Source organism: Macrotis lagotis, chromosome 4 (assembly GCF_037893015.1).
Source record: "Macrotis lagotis isolate mMagLag1 chromosome 4, bilby.v1.9.chrom.fasta, whole genome shotgun sequence".
NCBI lineage: Eukaryota > Metazoa > Chordata > Mammalia > Peramelemorphia > Peramelidae > Macrotis > Macrotis lagotis.
The window spans coordinates 174471460-174490028 of record NC_133661.1 but is presented as its reverse complement, the minus strand read 5'-3'; the positions used below and the strand labels follow the sequence as shown (position 1 = coordinate 174490028).

The 18569-nt window shown below is 34.8% G+C and overlaps 1 protein-coding gene across 11 annotated transcripts in view; it reads right to left on the bottom strand.

Annotated features, from left to right (window-relative positions):
* Nucleotides 1-18569, bottom strand: part of ATP8B4 (ATPase phospholipid transporting 8B4 (putative)) — a 437330-nt gene that overhangs the window by 96206 nt on the left and 322555 nt on the right. For all 11 annotated transcript variants that reach the window (XM_074234707.1, XM_074234704.1, XM_074234702.1 and 8 more), the window contains 3 exons: nucleotides 12309-12517; nucleotides 11017-11060; nucleotides 9185-9350 (listed from right to left, as the gene is read on the bottom strand). In XM_074234707.1, coding sequence (XP_074090808.1) covers nucleotides 9185-9350; nucleotides 11017-11060; nucleotides 12309-12517 — 419 coding nt within the window. The remainder of the gene's footprint in view (nucleotides 1-9184; nucleotides 9351-11016; nucleotides 11061-12308; nucleotides 12518-18569) is intronic.

Genomic DNA, 18569 nt, shown 5'->3' with positions numbered 1-18569 from the left:
TCAGTCTTCAATGAAGGAATTAGACCTACATAAACACAGAGGTCTCTATATCCTATATTGCCAAGACTTGAATCTCTCCATGCCAACAAATAATCACCAACCTCTCCTTGAAGACCCTTACTGAGGGAGTAGTTTACTACATTCTAAAATAGCTCATTACACTTAAAGAATTCAACTTGTCACGAAATTGCTTGGTTTTTTTTTATTTTACTGGGTTGTTTTTTTATAGTACATTTCTCTGCAACTAATACCCACTGCCTCTTTGGAGTCAAAACAACAAATCTAGTCTCTTCCCAACATGATAGTCCATCAGATACTTGAACACCACTGTCATCTTCCTCCTCCTCCAACTTTCTCTTCCCAGGATACATATCCCCAGTTCCTTCAATCGATCCTCTTATGATATATGCTCTGTGAAACAGTCCTTATGCAAGAGGCCTTCCTCTGAAGGCACTTTCTAAAACATGATGCCTGACCTGGACAGAAATTTATAAGTGGTCAGATAAGTATAATGTGAACAATTTGATGGCAAAACTGGATTGTTTGACTCTTACATATCTCCATTTCAAAGAATAATTCTTTAAATAAAGCAGACAGGTTACCTTTTCTAATTGGATTGAATCAGTGGTTGAAAGATCATTTATTAAGTATTGATTATGGACTAAGTTCTCTAATAAGTGTCAGGTAGGAGTGAAGATATAGTAATACCAGTAGAATGATGGGCTTTAAGAAAACTAAGTCTTTGGTGCAGCTAGGTGGCACAATGGCTAGAGTATTGGCCCTAGTGTCAGGAAGACTTGAGTTCAAATCTGACTTCAGACACTTAATAATTACCTAGTGGTGTGACATTGGGCAAGTCACTTAATCTCATTGCATTGCAAAAAAAAAACTGAACCTTTACCTTAATGGTTATCTTGGGTAAAGTTAGTTAGTTAGTCAAGGAGATTTACAATTTCCAGGAGACCTGTTCTTCTTTTACTGTTCAACTCTGGGCCCAGATTTCATGGTCCATCTGTACTGCCTAACCCATACACACAAACTGATGAACAAGATCTTTAGAGTTACCAGCCAAGTGTATGTCATAATCTGGGTGAAAGACATTCTTCATCCACTTGATCTTTATTTTGTGCCAAAATCTTTTGAGTGATTACAAATCTTCTCCAGACTACTCAGCAATGCCCTGGAGCTTGATGAAATCACCATCGTGTTATTTTCAATTAGAAGGATCTGGAGGTCCTCACCATCAACAGGGAATTCCACTTTGACTTGGACTCTTTGCTGGCAAACACCTTTGGAAGCATATCTCTTTGTTTTATGCTTTGCCTGATGTTTATGATCAGAAAGTTATTGAATAATGTTATTTCAAAGGATGCAAATGATTTTGATGTATGGTTCAGAAACAATCTTGTTATAAGAGAGGTTGTGAAGCAGCATTCTATTCTGTCAGATCAAATGCTTTATTGCAACTGATGCACAATAGGCCCAGGGAGATCTTCTATTATCTAGAATAATTCAATTAATTACAAAATGGTAAAAAATATAATCTATTGCTGAATATCATTTGTGGAAACTTGCTTATTACCTATTTATGTTCTCATCAAGGTTGCCCTCAATATATATATAGTTGACTTTCCTAAAGATTTTACATAAAGAGGAATGTGAACATACAAATTAGTAGTTATAGAGGTTGTCTTGTTCACTTATTTTAGTATTAATAAAGTGAAAGATATTTTTCCCCATGCTTCTTCCCATACTCCTTCAATTACCTTGCATATTGATTCTTCAGTGCTTCATGATTGTTACCCCTAGCATGGATATCTCTCTGTACTGGACTCATTCTATTCCCCCAACTTCCTGTCTTTAAATGTCCTTATTATTGTTGAGGGAATGACTATTTTTTCAGTTATCCAAGTTCATAACCTAGGTATCATTCTCAGCTCCTTAGTCAGTCACCATTCCAATCTCCCCAGACAATCCATTGCTTCATCTTGTAAATATTTTGCTTCTTTCCTCTGACACTGTCACCAATCTAATGCAGACCCTCTTTACCTCATACCTGGACAATACCTGGTTGATGGGTCTGCCTATCTCAAGTCTCTTCCCATTGCATTCATCCTTCATTCAATTGCCACAGTGATTTTCCTAAAGTTCCAGTCTAACCATGTCAACCACTACTCAATAAAATCCAGTGACTCCCTATCATCTCCAGGTTCAAATACAAAAATCATCTGTTTGATGTTCAAAACTTTTCAAAATCTGACCTCTCCTTACCTTTCCAGTCTTCTTATACCTTATACCACCCCATCCCACACACACATGCACTTTGATCCAGTGACATTAATCTGTCTGTTCCATAAGCAAAATACTCCATCTCTGGGCTCTGGAAATTTTCTCTAGCTGTTTCTCAAGCCTGGAATTCTCTCCCTCATCATTTCTGTCTTTTAGTTTCTCTGACTTCCTTTAAATTCCAGCTAAAATTCCACCTTCTATCAAAAAAAGTCTTTCCTTATTCATTCATTCTGTTGATTATTTCCTATTTTTCCTGCATATAGCTTGTTTTATATTTGTGTGTATATATATATATGTATATATACACATATATACATTTACATTATATATATATATATATATATCATTTGTTTGCATATTGTCTCCTCCATTGGATTGTGAACTCTCTGAAGACAGTAACTATCCTTTGCCTTTCTTTCTATTCATAATACACAACATGATGCCTCACACATAGTAGTTGCTTAATGCTTATTGGTTGACTTGGTTCTCTGACATGGCTGCATTTTCCATCAATGTTCTCTTCATTGACAGTTTTACTTCTTCTATAAGCACCTTGGGACTGTGTTATAGTCTAATTGGTAGTTATATTATCTTTGGTGAAGGAAATAATTCTGATGAAATTTGAGATCCATTTTTCTTTTGTTTTTTTCTCCCTTCCATTTTCAAATCTGAATGATTTTAGAATGATATTGTTTACTGGTCATATTCCTAAACTAAATACAGCCTTGCTTTACTCTTCACTAATTCTCTCTAATTTGTGACATGATACCATTGATAAGAGTCCATCATCCTTCAGCCCAAGATTTTATAGTGATTTTGTATTCTAAGTGTTGTCTTTGGCAATGATCTCTCTCTTTAATTAATAAGTAAGATGTGGACTAAGGCTCTTTCTGGACTTTTCTTGGTCTCTTTGTTGAAGCACTTAATTTACATGGGCTAAAATTTAAGGCAAAATTATTCTAGTTGGAGTTGACATCATTTCTGTTATCCATTTTATATTTTTTATCCTCAATTTTTTTAAACAGTCCAGGGCCAAATTGATTCAATTATAGGTCATATATTTTTCACTTTATTCTCTCCTTGATTTTTAATAATTCTAATCTTAACTCTGTTGAATTGATCTTTGCTTATAGATAGATGATTCAAGGATAACAATTAAAAACAAATCTTTTTCTTTCTGTTTCATTTTCATATTTCATTCTTTATGATTGTTTTGGTTTTAACTATGTATAACATTTACCCATTATTTTCCCATAAGACATATTCATAGGATAGAGGTGCAACATTTCACTGTAACTTTGAATTCTTTGGCCTTTCTCTTTTTTTCTTCCTAATCCAGGTTTTTCTCTATATTTTTCTCCACCTTTGCCTTCTTCCACACTTTGTGTTGAACCATCAATTATCAAAATGAATGCTCATTTAACTTGGAGGGTCTTATCAAATTCTTTAAAAAATTCTTCTATCACTTTTTCCTCAGCAACCAATGCTGGCACATAAGCTGCAATTACTGTCATGATGTTCTTTCTCGTAAACACTCACCACTTATTGAAATATGTGATGATCAAAAACCCTATGAAATAATCTTTCTTGTTGTCTTTGAATGTATGACAAATCTCATGCCACTAATTCCCTTCTTTGCTTTTCCAAGAAGTTCCTGTAAACATCCCTCTATTTAGCTGCAACTTCCTTCTTTCTTCTGATTCTGTTTATGCCAAGAATGCCAAGATTAGTATAATTCAACTTCTCCATAAATATGTCTACTCCTTAGGCAAGGATCTCACATTTAGAAAAGCAATAGTCAAATTAAAGGTTTAGTAATGGTCTAAAAATTGTAACAGCATCCTCTGCCTCCCCCCCAGACCCATACTGTCACTTAGCACTGCAAAAACAGAAAGGATTCATGAAAAACTAAAGCCATTTCAATTTTTCTCATTTTCATGGATTGCCAGAATCAGAAAGTCACCAGGTGGCCAGCGTACTGCAATATGACTGTAAATGGTGAGCTCAGTCCTCAGAAAACAGACCCAGTCTATTGCCACAGCCACAGTCAAAGCCTTTTCAGCCTGGTAGAAACTTCCAGAGCTTGAACTCTGCAGGCAGAGATTTCAAGAACCCAAAGTAATAAGTCATTAGATTAGAACTTTGTGGAAGATCAAAAAAAAAGTTACTTTATTTGGTTAACACAGGGCATTATTGCCTTATAGCAAATTTGAAGCACATTAAATTCCTGATATTTTTCTTAGGAAGAACCATTTAGCTATTCATTTCTCTTATCTTATATTTATGAAGATAGTCATAATTAAGTCAACTATAGAACTTCACAATTATCCTTATTAGATTTCATTAAGTTATATAGATTGCTTTTTACTCTAATATTTTGACATCTTTTTTAGATTCAGACTCTATTACTCAGTATAATAAGAGCCAGTATTTATGTGGTAGTTCAAGATATGTAAACCTCTCTACGTGTTACCTCATTTGATCCTCCCGAAAACTCTGAAAGACAGATGTTTTTATTATTCTCATTTTACAATGCAGGAAACTGAGATAGATAGAATGTAGCTGACTTGCCTAAGGTCATATGGTTAATTGTCCAAGGCAGAATTCAAGTTCATGTCTTCCTGATTCTCCAGCCAATGCTCTATCCATTATCCAAGTTACCTCACACCTTATGTCAGCTATTTCTCCCACCTTTATATCACTTGAAAATTCACATGTGTATATACTCTGTTAAAAGCTCTGTGTCCACGTGGTGCTTTTCTTCCAAAGAGAACAAAATTACATCACATAGGTATTGCTATTTATGATCTAAAAGAGGAGCAGCTATATTTCCATTTTAGTCCTATTTAGAGCCATCTTCACTTAAAGGTATTATTATTTCTATTTTAAACTGAGAAAATACAATGCAGTCAAAGAGTTTTAAGTTATACATTCAACATCATGGCAAGACTGAACAGGCATCTTTTTTTTAGTTCATTCCCTCAATATAACTATCTCTTTTTTTAAATTAAAAGCAAAGATCAAGTTTGTATGATTCATAGGATGTCTCCATATTTTTTTATCAAGTACATGTGTCAATATACATGTGTGACAAATGTTGATATATATGCCCTTTGGCAACTCCCTTTCCCATTTGAGTAAGAGTATTCCCCACCAGTATTATGTATATTGAGGAGGTAGCTACAGATAACTGCTATATTGTCTCTGAACAAGACAAAGACTTCTAATATGCTGAGCAGATTGCCAACGGACAATTTACTGGCAAACATGAACAAGAAGGATAGAGCATGAGAGGATATGGAGGAATTATGATCTGTGTTAATGAAGGACATACCCATTGCAATGATATCAATACTCCTCCAAGATATCCAAATAATATGTATAGGCCAGAATTTTGCTCTATTTTTTTCAATTAGAACCAATAATAAAAGCTTGGCAACAGGTAATCTAATCCCAGGCACATAGTCCCTTAGGATTTGCTAAATTAAAGGCAGTAATAAAAATCTATTTTAATACATTTTGATATTACTGCATTAAAAAACATCACATGGTATAAACATATTATAAAGGCTTAAGAATGCAATGATATGAACCTCAGATATTTAATTTATTACCTTAATCCTTTCTGATTTGATAAGTGAAGAAATGAAGATAAAAATCTACTTTTAAGGCTTTTGAAATTAGTACATTAAAAACATACTATATACTGTAGAGTTATTACAAAGCTCTGTAATTCAGTTGTTTCAGTCATGTCTGACTTTTTTTTAGTCTATTTTGGGGTTTCTTGGCAAAGATACTAGTGGTTTCTTATTTCCTTCTCCAGTTCTTGAATTGTGTGTGAATTGGATTTATGAGGCAGAATTGCACAGTCATCAGCTCCCTCTCTCTTCCAGAGTCACTGAAGTTCAGTGACAAGACCAAAGTCAGGATGACTGGTGATGGCTTGGTATACCTTGGATCTTTGATATCTGACCAAGTCCTAGGTCAGTGCCTGCTTCAGCTACCTTCCAGGTCATTGGTTGTTTTTTTTTTTTTTTTTAGGTTTTTTTTTTTTTGTAAGGCAAATGGGGTTAAGCGGCTTGCCCAAGGCCACACAGCTAGGTAATTATTAAGTGTCTGAGACCGGATTTGAACCCAGGTACTCCTGACTCCAGGACCAGTGCTTTATCCACTACACCACCTAGCCGCCCCTCTTCCAGGTCATTGGAATAAAACATTCCCATTTGCCCTTTCTATTAGGGTAAGTCTGCACATGTTTGGGGGTAGACCCTATCTCACTGATCGGTTTGAGCCCTGTAGCTTGTGCTCAACCTGATTCATCCCATCTGCTGAAATGGTTTTATTATGATACAGTTTCATGGAACTACAGATGAGAGCTGGGTGAAAGGCAGACACCAAAGGTGGATAAGCAACCCTGAACAAATGCTCATACCAGAAATGCTAGTTTTTCCTGAATGTCCCATAGATGCCTGCCCAGGGTCACACAGTCAGTAAGTATCTGAGTTCAGATTTGAATCAAAAAGATGAGTCTTCCTAACTCCAGGTCTGTTGTTCTATCCACTGTGGCATCTAGTTGTCCTCACAAAAGCTTAGACATACCATAAATCAATGGCATATTCTGAAGTCTTAAACATTTATGAAGTTCCTGCTATGTACCAAATACAAATTAGGCACCAAGGATATAAATATATTTTAAAAAGACAGTTTCATCCTTGAGGAGTTTATGATCTAATGGAAAAAATGCAATACATAAAAAAGGAGAAGTAGGGGAGGGGAGGATCAGTAGTACTCAGTCTATGAGTATAATGAAGTCCAAAAGTAATGTATTTTGTGGGGAATGGGAAGAAAAACTGTTCTGAGCCCCCCCTCTTGAATGGCAATGCTCTCCACTAAGAGGGTCCAATCAAAGAGGCAGAGTGCTTATGAGATGTGAATGAATACAAAGCAGATTTGATTTCAAATTGATCTGAGCAGTTTGTGTGATCAGTATAATCAGGACAAAAATATAGAATAATTGTGGTCCCCAAAATCAAAGATTTTTGTTACCTCCACTTTTTAAAATGGTTGATGCTACTTTGCTGCTTTTGTTTTCCTATCCTCTTTGAGTTCAATTCCACTTATCAAACATGTTTAAGTTGAGAAGTGTGAGTGTGAGAAGTTTAAAGTGAGAGCTGAAAAAAAAGTTCATCTCTGAGTCAGGAAATCCTTGGGTTCAAGCCCTGCCTTCTTAACATTTGGTTTCTTACTGGCCCCAGGCAATTCTCTATACCAGCCTCTCATTGGTAGAGATACTTCCCTCACCTGCAGTTCTTTCCATCATATTAATGTTACAGAATATAATCAGTAATGAAAGAAGATGTTCCAATGAAATTGAAGGTTCAGAACTTTACTTCCCTCCCCAAAAGTGTTCAAGGCAATATACAAGAGTTCAAAGACAAAAATGAAGTAGTCTTTGCCCTGGAAGAGAAATGGAAAACACACCAAACAATTCCTTTATTTCATGAAATCTTTTTCAAATGATATAACAATGCTATTTATATTTAATGAATGTGAAATTATTAACATTTGACAAGGAAATATAAGACTTCAATTCTAAATGCAGATATCAAATTAGGATGAAGATGAAGGTAAATATACAAATAAATACCTTGGTCTAGTCTAAGTAAAGCACATCGAATATAAAAATTCTAAGGAGGAATCTTACAAAGAGACTTAATGATATCCTGACATCACCACTGAATGGTCTAAAAAATTAACTCTTCTGTAATATCAGTCTAAATATACACTTTTGGAATTATGAAGCGGACCATAATAGATCTGACAAATATTCTAACAGAAGTCTGTACAATATTAATGAAAAATAGGGCCCATAACTTAGAAAAATTAACATTTTTTACCATCAAAGGTGAGTGCTGATAGACATTCATATAGGACATAATGAGCAAAAATACTTTTTGCACAAGTAGATATCATTCTAATGAGCAATGGCAAAGTTGTAATAACCAATAATCAATTGGATTTATCAAGGGTAACTAAAAATGATTTACCTCAGGAAGAGTCTATGAAATAACTAAGATCCAAGAAGAAAATCAAAACACTTCTTAAGTGTTACATTATACATGAACTGAGGGAGTCTTATTTTGACAAATAGACTCAGATAGATAAAATAACTCACTCATGGTAATTCAAATATTAAGAGTCATTGTCAATACTTTAATATAGCACTCTTTCCATAATATATTACTAACTTTGAAAAGGCAAGAATGCTGAAAGTTCAGTTGCCTTTACCTCTTCAGTTCCATCTATCTTCATCACCATCGCTAAGCCTCAGTCATTATGGTATCCTAGTATGATTCAGATCTGTTTTACTTATGAATGCCAGTGTAGATTACTCCATTGTCTCCACTTGACTCCAGTATACACATAAGGAAGTGTTATACAGTGGAAAATATGCTGATCCTAGAGCCAGGGGCCCTAGATTCAAATCCTAACTCTGAAGTTTAATCTTACCTTACATAACCAATCAGTTCTCAAATCCTGCTTTGTCTACCTCCATGATGGAAGCTCAGAGGCCAGAAACAAACTAGCTATATAGAACAAGGTTGTGGTTAGAATGAATTTTTAATAAGAAACATACTTTTTAAAATTTTAAATAATTAATTCTGATTGTCATTATAAGTTAATTATAAAGAAAGAGTTTAGGGACACATTGTATACATGATACAGTTACTATACCTGTACCTAAGAACAGATATGTAAGGAATATCACTGGTAATCCATTTCTATATAAGTATTCTTTTAACTAGTAAAATTGCCAAGTTTCCATTCCCTGAAGAAAAAAAATAATCACTTCTAAGGGAAAAGTCTTCCCAGGAGCTACATTTGGATCACTCACCTTCATTATTCTCTTCAGGCATCACTGTGTGACAGAGTGCAAGTAGTCTAAAGAATTCATGTACTTTGGAGTCTCCAAGTTTAATGGATTCAATTAAGCTATGATCATAGAACTGAAATTTATTATCTGCTTGAGGATTGAAAGAGAAATCAACAGGCTTTGTTTTCTATGAGAGAGAGAGAGAGAGAGAGAGAGAGAGAGAGAGAGAGAGAGAGAAGCAATTATTTCCACATCCTCACAGTCAATGAATCTGAAATTACTTTCTCTTGTGAAACTTTTCCAATTGTTTTACAAGACTCTATGCTGTCAAACAAGTGAAATGGTTTTTAATATTTACTGATTCATTTCAGAACCATGGGTCAAAACAATGCAAGGTCTTCTTTAAGGGCCACTCCCCCCCAACAGAAGGCTGCTCTTTCTATTTTGGGAGAAGGCTTGGAGGGTAACAGAACCATGGTTTAAAATCCTTAGATTCCAAAATCCAGCTCCAGGGTGTTATGATTGTTATTGTAATTAATAACAATAGTAAATAAAGTTGTTGCTGATTGTGAGCTCTAGAAGTCAGGGACTCCCTTTTGCATTTTATCCTATTTCCAGTATTTAGCACAGCACCTGCCTATTAACTGATTTGCTTTTTTTTAAAAAAAACAAGTTTTCATCAATTATTGCATTTTATCCTTAAAATGTCCTTATGACTAGAGTGGCCATTGTTAGCTCCATCTTGCAAGAGAGGAAACAAAGCAATAGTTGTTTTGCATGTTCAGAAAAAAAATTAGACCTTTCAGGGACATTCCTAACGTCACAGAACTAGTTAGTAAAACAACTGTCTTAGAATGTTAGTACATCACTCAATGTTACATGACTTTAATTTCTGAGAATCTCTGTTGGAAATTTTCCTACCTCGGACCTGAGCCAATTTATGCTACAGAATAATTGATATTTCTTCTTCTTCCTTAGTCTATAAGGTCATGTGCAATTATTTTAAGTTAGAGTATAAATTTAGATATCTTTTTGATGGAAAAAAAATTCAATATGCACTCTTTAACAACAAAAAGATACAAGTCCTAAGAATCTAAAGTGTTATTTGCTTAGTGATTGGAGAGTTGACCTTCAATTTCAGAAGTTCAGGATTCAAATTCTAACTTACACAGACTGTGACCCTGGGCATATCACCTAGCCTCTCACTGAACCAAGCAATCAGATGCAGTTAAATTGTAAAATAGGTACTTCACCAACTACCTCCATGGTAGAAAGCAATCTAATAAAAATTGTATATCTCAAATTAATAGAAGTGCTTTGTAAATTACTATCATCTCTACATATATTATTGAATCTTCACTCTCAAGTCAAAATTTGGAATATAGAAAGGAAGAGATAGAACATAATTACTCATTGCAAAAAAGGCCAAAGAAATAGATAAATAGGTAACAGTAAGAAGCGCCATTTATGTAATGTGTGCTTTTCACTGAGTGAAATTTAACTATGCAAAAATTACAAGGTACATTGATCATAATCAACCCACAATATAATATGAGGTTTTCTTTTCAAAGAATAGACCTGGGTATGACAAGAGCCAATTCACTAAATTGTCCCTTCTTCCATTTCTTTATCATACTCTAATGTTTTCATATATACAGAAGGGCAAATATAATGAAGAGTAATTCTGGGATGACAAAATTAATTATTAAGCATACATCTTGGTAATATTCTGTGTACTTCATGAAAATTTGAATGTTATATGAGCTCTTTAAAATCTTATAGTCTAAAAGTGGGAGTTTGTTCCCCATGAAACCAAAAATACAATGAATAAAAATACTTGGTCATCTCTATACCTCATTTATTTCTGTCTTCCGACCCAGATCATCATATATTTCACCTGCAGAATTAAATTCCAAGGATTAAAAACAAATTTATATTGAAAACATATTCAGGTTCCTGTCTATAAAAAGTACATTTCTTTACAGAAGATTTTAAATGCTTTTAGTTACTAGATCTGGCATTCATAATTCAAATTCTATCATAAATAAAACAAACCAAAAAAACCCCACTTTCAACAGGTATTCATGCATATTCCCAATAAATGTATAGAAGTGTTTTTGAGTCTCTTCCTAATCCCACAAATAGCTATATAAACTAACTAGAATAAGACTAGACTAAGAATGTTATGAGTATATTAATAAAAAAAAGGAAAATATGGTTTATGTTCTGAATGCATAAAAGCTGGGCAAATGCTGACCAATTCTGCTTTTCTTATATAATTGGTGATGTTTGGGAAACATAAAGTAGTTTAACCACATGATCATAAGGAGAGTTCTTTGAAAATATGACCAAATCATGATTATAATTCCTGGCAGAGTTGAGCCCAATTCTTATTTTAATTTTATTCAGCAATTATAATCAGAGTACCAGACAAAACAAATATGGTCTCTAATGTCCCTTCTAGCTCTAAATCTTTGATTGTCAAATGGAGAAAGTAATAGCACCTACCTTGCAAGGTTGTTTTGAGAAACCAATTAGATAATTTCTTTAAACTAAATCTTATAAAATATAAAATATGAAAAATCATCATTCCCTGCTAGTCATATGTGAACATTCTCTGTAAAAATTAGACAACCAAGTCTCAAACACATATGTGTCTATTTAACTACATACTATATACATAATGATTATGTTGATGATGATGATGAATAGTCCATATATCCAGATACTCTACAAACTAAAATGAATATAAGACTTGAAATATGGCTACAATTGTTTCAAAATTTCTTTTCTGCTCATCAAAGAAAATGACAATAATTTATGCTCTCCAACAATACTTAGAACCTCAGAGCAGAACCATAACATTTGAGAACTGGAAGGGAATCCTATCATTTACCAGATAGTTGTGCAATGGGTTTTATATCTTTATAAATCCACCAAGGTTGCTTTCTAATCCTTGACATGATTCACACCTCACATAGGATATTAAAACCCATCAGTTTGCAAACCACTACTACCAAACTAAATAGTTTATTTATCAGTTCACAAAAGACTTTCCTCAATAAGACAATGGATGTAAGGAAATGAACTTGTAAGAAAATGTCAAAGGAAGGAAGTAAATTTTTAAATGGGGAAAATAACTTACCATAGGTCTTTCCATTAATGGAGCATTTATTAAAAGTCATTATGTTTTGAGTGAGGGTGCCTGTTTTATCTGAGAAAACATATTCAATTTGGCCCAATTCTTCATTAAGTGTGGTGGTCCGAGCCTCAGCAAGCGTCTCTTTTTTTGAATAGTACATCTTCCGATCCCAGTTGATAAAATGGCTATGACCTAGCCGGATAACTTCCACACTTGGAAGTGTTATAGAGCAAGGACAAAAAAAATTGAAGTTAAAAAAAAATGAGAGAATGTCAAACTTATTTATAATATGTTCATGAAATTCCTTAGAGGAAAATCCATATGCAGATTATATGAATGAGTCAAAATTCTATTTCCCAAACTCCTAATGAACTTTACCCTCCCCCCAAATTGCAATATACTTTTTTTCAAAATCTTACATAATCTTCATAGCAGTTTCCCACAATTTTATTAAAAAGAATGGGAAAGGGTAACATAAAACTCGAGCAAAATTATCATTGTTCTCAAATCACTTTTATCAGGCCCAGAGGAATTATTTCTTGTATAAGCGTATTGGCATACGTACACTCTTGGCTGACTGTCCTTTGAAGGAATCCAACTTTTAAACAAATTTCTAGGTTCAATCCACTAGGTGACTCAAAGGAGATGCCACTTAAGACCTTCTCCTACACAACAGGTCATCAACCTTCTAATTTGCTAAATGAGTTTTGAGACAATAGCTAAATGAAGAGCAAAATGAATTAGAATTTCTGAAAGGAAATGAAGTTTGTTAATTGGACTGCTCTGTCCATAGGGAATACCATCATTCACATGGAAGGGACTGCTATTTCACGTTTTGATGATTGTTTATAACATTCCATAGCTCACATCTGTGGTTGGATAATGATGGTGTTTCTGTACCAGCACATTGTGGCCAGGGAAATCTTAAGTAGAAAAACGATTCACGAGGCCGTGTGGTATAATGGAAAGAGCCTTGGGTTAGAAGATTAAAGAGCTGGAAACTAATCCACCTCTGCTGCTAGCTAAATGTCCTTCTGAAAGCCTCCTGGGCCTTAGTTTCCTTGTTTCTGAAACAGAGAGATGGAGTTGGTATGTAAGAATCATTCCAACTTCAAGGCTCTGAGAATAAAGTCCCCTTGAAAACAATGCTATATCCAGGGTACAGGAAACTTAAGATGACAATTGGCAAAGGTAGGGAAGAGACAGACTTTGATAAGGAGTCTAGTTCTTTGTTGATTGTTTACTGAATGCAGGATTCAATTATCTCACTACATTGAAGTTTTCTGAATATCTAGAACAGAACAAATGGACTGAAACATGGGTGTTTCATATTAGCACACTAGCAAATAATACATTCTTAAATCCATTTGAAAAATATAAATTCAAAATAGCAATTCTCTGAGCCTTTGTAAAATGAAGTTCAATAAATTAATAAGTATTAAGTGCTGCCTTGGACCAGGACTGCAACTTTCCAGACCTCAGTTTCCCCATAGCTATGTATGTTCCCCAAGAGTTTGTACTATTTGGATTGTCCTTCCTAGGAAGTGATAGGTAGACTGAAAGACACAATATATACATACATACATATATATATATATATATATATATATATACACACACACACACACACACACACACACACACACACTATACTTCTTAGAATGGCATTTTATGAATGTCCAGTCTTATGATACCAACAACTGGGGAATGAGGAGGAGGGGAAATAGTGATATAAAACAAATTATTACAAAAGAAAATATTCTCAGAGGTTGTCTAATAATATACTAAATTCAACTTTCAGGCATAAAAATCTGAATTGTGTAAAAATCACAATAGTTGTTAGTGGGACAGAGAGGTAAAATCACCAAATCAGAATACAGAAGTTCTAGATTGCAGAGCCTGCAATTCCTTCTGTGTAATGCTTCTTCTAACTCATTGTTGGGCGGGGGGGAGAAATTGAATGAAACCAAGGGAGGGGCTCAAACTAATGGAGAAGGAACTGTTAAGAAAGGGATTTGGAGAGTTTTTATATTGTAAAAAATGCCAAAGATTTAACTTGAGGACAGTCGCATTTGGAAAAACTTGAGGAGAAAAAGGAATGGAAAGAACTGAAAGAAAACATATATAATAGAGGGGAAAAAATGAACCTTTTTTTTGCCTAGATGGCAAAAATGTAGTTCTAACCAGCTCTATTTCTCTAGTATTACAAAGTGCCTCCTTAGCTTCAAGGCAATTTTCAAGGCTAGGGTTCACTCTGCCAAGGGCATGATGGATTTGAAAGGGTAAGTGAAAATCATCGAGGCTATTTATCTAGGACCCAGAAAGCCTCCAAATATTGTAGAGCTGCATACAGCCTATAGTTTAGAGTGGGGATAAGGTGAAAACAAATTTCTCATCCTGATCTACCTAGATATTAACACAAAATGGGGCTCCATAATCATGCCAAAGGAATAGGAAGGAGGCAGAGGGCAAGGCATTGCCACTTGTCAGGAGAAAGAAGTTAGGAGACATGTTCAAGTCTGCACATCTGAGCATAAATGGCCCAAGAAATGTTCTGTTCACTACAGGCACAAGTCAATAGGAGAGTATAATTCTTCATGACTAGGGAAGAGGGTAGAGGCTGAGAGGGAGAGGTAAAAGGGGAATAATGAAAATCATTCTACTATTTTAACTATTTACTTTGCTCTGTTAGAATCAAATTCTTTGCTATTTAGGGTTTTGCCTGTTCTATTTAGAGAATGCACTAGATGGAGAACTGGAAGATTTTGATCATTGAAAGCCTTGCATAATGAAAATGGGTGGCGTATCACAGGCTTCCAACAGCATGAGGGGTCCATGCTAAAGTCCATTTGAAGAACAACTGGGAAAAAAAAGACTAGAGTTGAGGAGCTAGAGAAAGATTTGCAAATTATGAAGAAAGGAGCGAAAGGATGAAAAGAAAGAAAATGGAGAAGGACTCAAATGGTAGTATGAGGAGCTAAATAAGATGAGGAAAAAGAAATTCAGTTTGGCTCTCAAGGTGCTTGTAAGGTGAGAAAGTGCTACTCGGGTTTTTGATCAGCTAGGAGAAAGCTAAATTGTACAAAGGATAGAGTAAATGGGTTGGATTAGGAATCCTGATTCAGATACTTCATAACTGTGTGACTTTGATCAAGTCATTTAACTTCTTTGTACCTTGGTTTCTTCATCTGTAAAAAAGGGGTCAAGGATAATATCTTTATCAATAGGGTTGTTGTAAGGATAAAATGAGTTAACCTATGTAAAGTGCTTTGCTGTTAAGTCATCAATATTTTATAAATCTTAAACTACTATATAAATGTTATTTTTATTATTATTTGTTATTGCTAATCATTTTAATTATTATTAGTTTCTTACTTCCAGAAAATATAGAGGATAGGACGAATTTTACAATGCCCTGCTGGGAATATATAATGTTTGTCTTATATGATCTTCTTGTGTAAAAGGAGAGGTGTGCACTAGAATATACTGTTGTCTACATGTATCTGAACCAGTTAATAATCCCTAAATGACTTAATGTTCACATAAAAGAGGTCTTCATCGGTGTGTCCCAAGGATCTGTTCTAGGCCTTATACTGGAACAGTTCCTTTCTCTATTCACCTCCCAAGAACTACTTCTCCACCCTACCTCATCCACACAAAAAGAAGTTATACCCTTGATCTTTCTATCACCCCCTCATTCAATAATTATGAAATCCCCTTATCTAACCATAATCTATTGACTTTTTACCTTTTCCTCTGCCTTCCCTTACACAACTCTTCTTTCTAATAATGACCTTCAATCCCTTGATCCCTTTTCTCCCCATCTTGACTCCTTAGTGAACCAATTCAACTCTACACCAACTTTCTCTCTTAAATCCCTAACCTTATCATATCACCAATTATGCCAGTCTTGCATCACTCCCACTTCCACATATATGAAGTTGAATAAGCCACTGCAAATTTATGTTACCATAAATAGGTCCACTAGAAATTTATGTTTTACATATCCTCACAAGTCCTTAACTGCTGATCAGCAATACCACTACCATACTTCCCTTATCAACTCATTGTCACACTCTCCACGGCACTCCATCCAAACCTTTCATTCCTCCTCAAACATCCCATGATTCCTAATCCCCCCATCTCTCAACTAAAAACCTTGCTTCACATTTTACAAATAAAATTGAGGCCATTTACTGTAAGTTCCTCCTTCTTCACTCTTCCTCATACCTTATCACTCAGGTTTCTTGCAACTAGCACTTCCTTTACTCCTATCTCACATGAGGAAATGGTCTTACTCATTACCAGAGCTAATTTGTTCAAGTGATTCCATTCCATCCCATCTCCTCCAACAGATTGCCCTCTCTTTCATCTACACTCTTTCACTTACATTCATTCTCCTCCTCCTCCTATCTTCTGGCTTAATTTCTACTGCCTATACTGCCTACAAACATGGCCAAGTCTCCCCTAATCTGAAAAATTTCTCACTTGATCCTTCCATCCCCACTATTGTCCTTTGCAGCTAATCTCAAAAAGGTCATCTACAATGGATGTCTTCATTTTCTCTCCTCTCACTCTCTTCTTAAATTCTTGTAATCCGGCTTCCAAATTTATCATTACTCTGATCATCTCTCCTCCACTTTGATCAGAGATCTCCCTGGTTTCCTTCACAAGCCAACTAAAAATCTCACCTTCTACAGGAAACTTTTCTCAATCCCTCTTGATTCTAGTGCCTTTCCTCTATTAATTATTTCTTAAACATGTCACATTTAATTTTCTTTTTTATATATTTGTTTACATGGTGACCCTCCCCATTAGAATGTAAGCTCCTTGAGGACAAGGATTATCTTTTCCCTCTTTCAGTATCTTTAACATGGGACCTACATTAATAAAATGTTTACTGCTTGATCAATGATATGCTTATCAAAAAACTGGGAGCAATAGCTAATGCAATGGATGAGAGAGTAATATACAAATTCATCTTGGCAACCTAGAAAATGAGAGACAATAGAGACAATCTAATAAGAATACATATACAATATTATCTTTAGTTCAAAAAAGTACAAAATGGGAGAGGCATTACTAGAGGGAAGTTTGACAAAAATTCAAGGGAATTTAGCTCAAAATGTGTCTATAATATGCCATGCCACATTGCAAAAAACAGGAAATTCCATCTTTGGCTGCATTAAGAAACAGAGTTTAGAAATAAGGAGAGATTAGTTCTAGTATATTCTGCCCTGGTAAGACCACAGCTTGAGTGTTGTGTCCAGTTCTGGAAAATTTAAAGAAGGATATTGAGAAGTTGAAGAATCTCTGCAGAGGATGAACGGTATGGTAAAGATCTTTAAGATCATGCTAAATGAAGATTAACTGAAGGAACTGGGGATGTTTGAAGAGAAAACTTTTGGGAAACATTATAACTACCTTATTTATTTGGAGAACTGTTATTTGGAAGAAGAAAAGGACTTTTTTCCTACTTGGTTAAAAAGGTCACTGCTAGGAATATGAGTAAATGTTGCTAAGAGGAAAAATTAGATTTAATATCAAGAAAACAATTAGAACTGTCCAAAAGTGGAATGACCTGCTTTAAAACGCAGTATGTTTCTCTTCATTCGAGACCTCCAAACAAAGCTTGTCACTAGTCAGGTGTATTATAGAGCCAATTCTTATTCTAGTCTAGATTGAATGAGAAGGCCCCTGAGCTCCCTTTCGATTCTGAAATTCTTTTTCTGTGATTCTGTGGAACCTTAGACAAGTCCTCATCTTTCTCATCTGTCAAATTCTCTTCAACTTAGATAGTCATCGAGTGTTAACAAGACCACTGAAAAATCAAGTGACTGGCTGAGATCACATACACAATTTGTGTCTAATTCTGTTTTCCTGGCTTCAAGGAGTTTTTTCCTCTAATTCCTAGTATCTGTTTAAAAAAACAAAAAATTCTGATTAAGAGTAGAAGATGAGCTTCTGAATAGAATTATAGTAAAATCACAACTGAATAACTTCAAAAATGCAAAGAATATTGTTTTCCTTAAGCTCAGGTTAGAATACCAGGCTTAAGTTGATGAAAGAAATAGCCTTTCTTATCTTCTATGTCTTTCCAGTCAATTGAGAACCCTGCCCTCTGCTGCTCTCCTTCCAACACCTTCTTTGAGCAATAAATCACTTCCTCATTTAAAAAAAATATTTCAAATGCAATGAATGAAAAATGCCAAATCACTTCAAAGAGTTGTGTGTGCATAATATACTTGCTTCCCGATGACAACA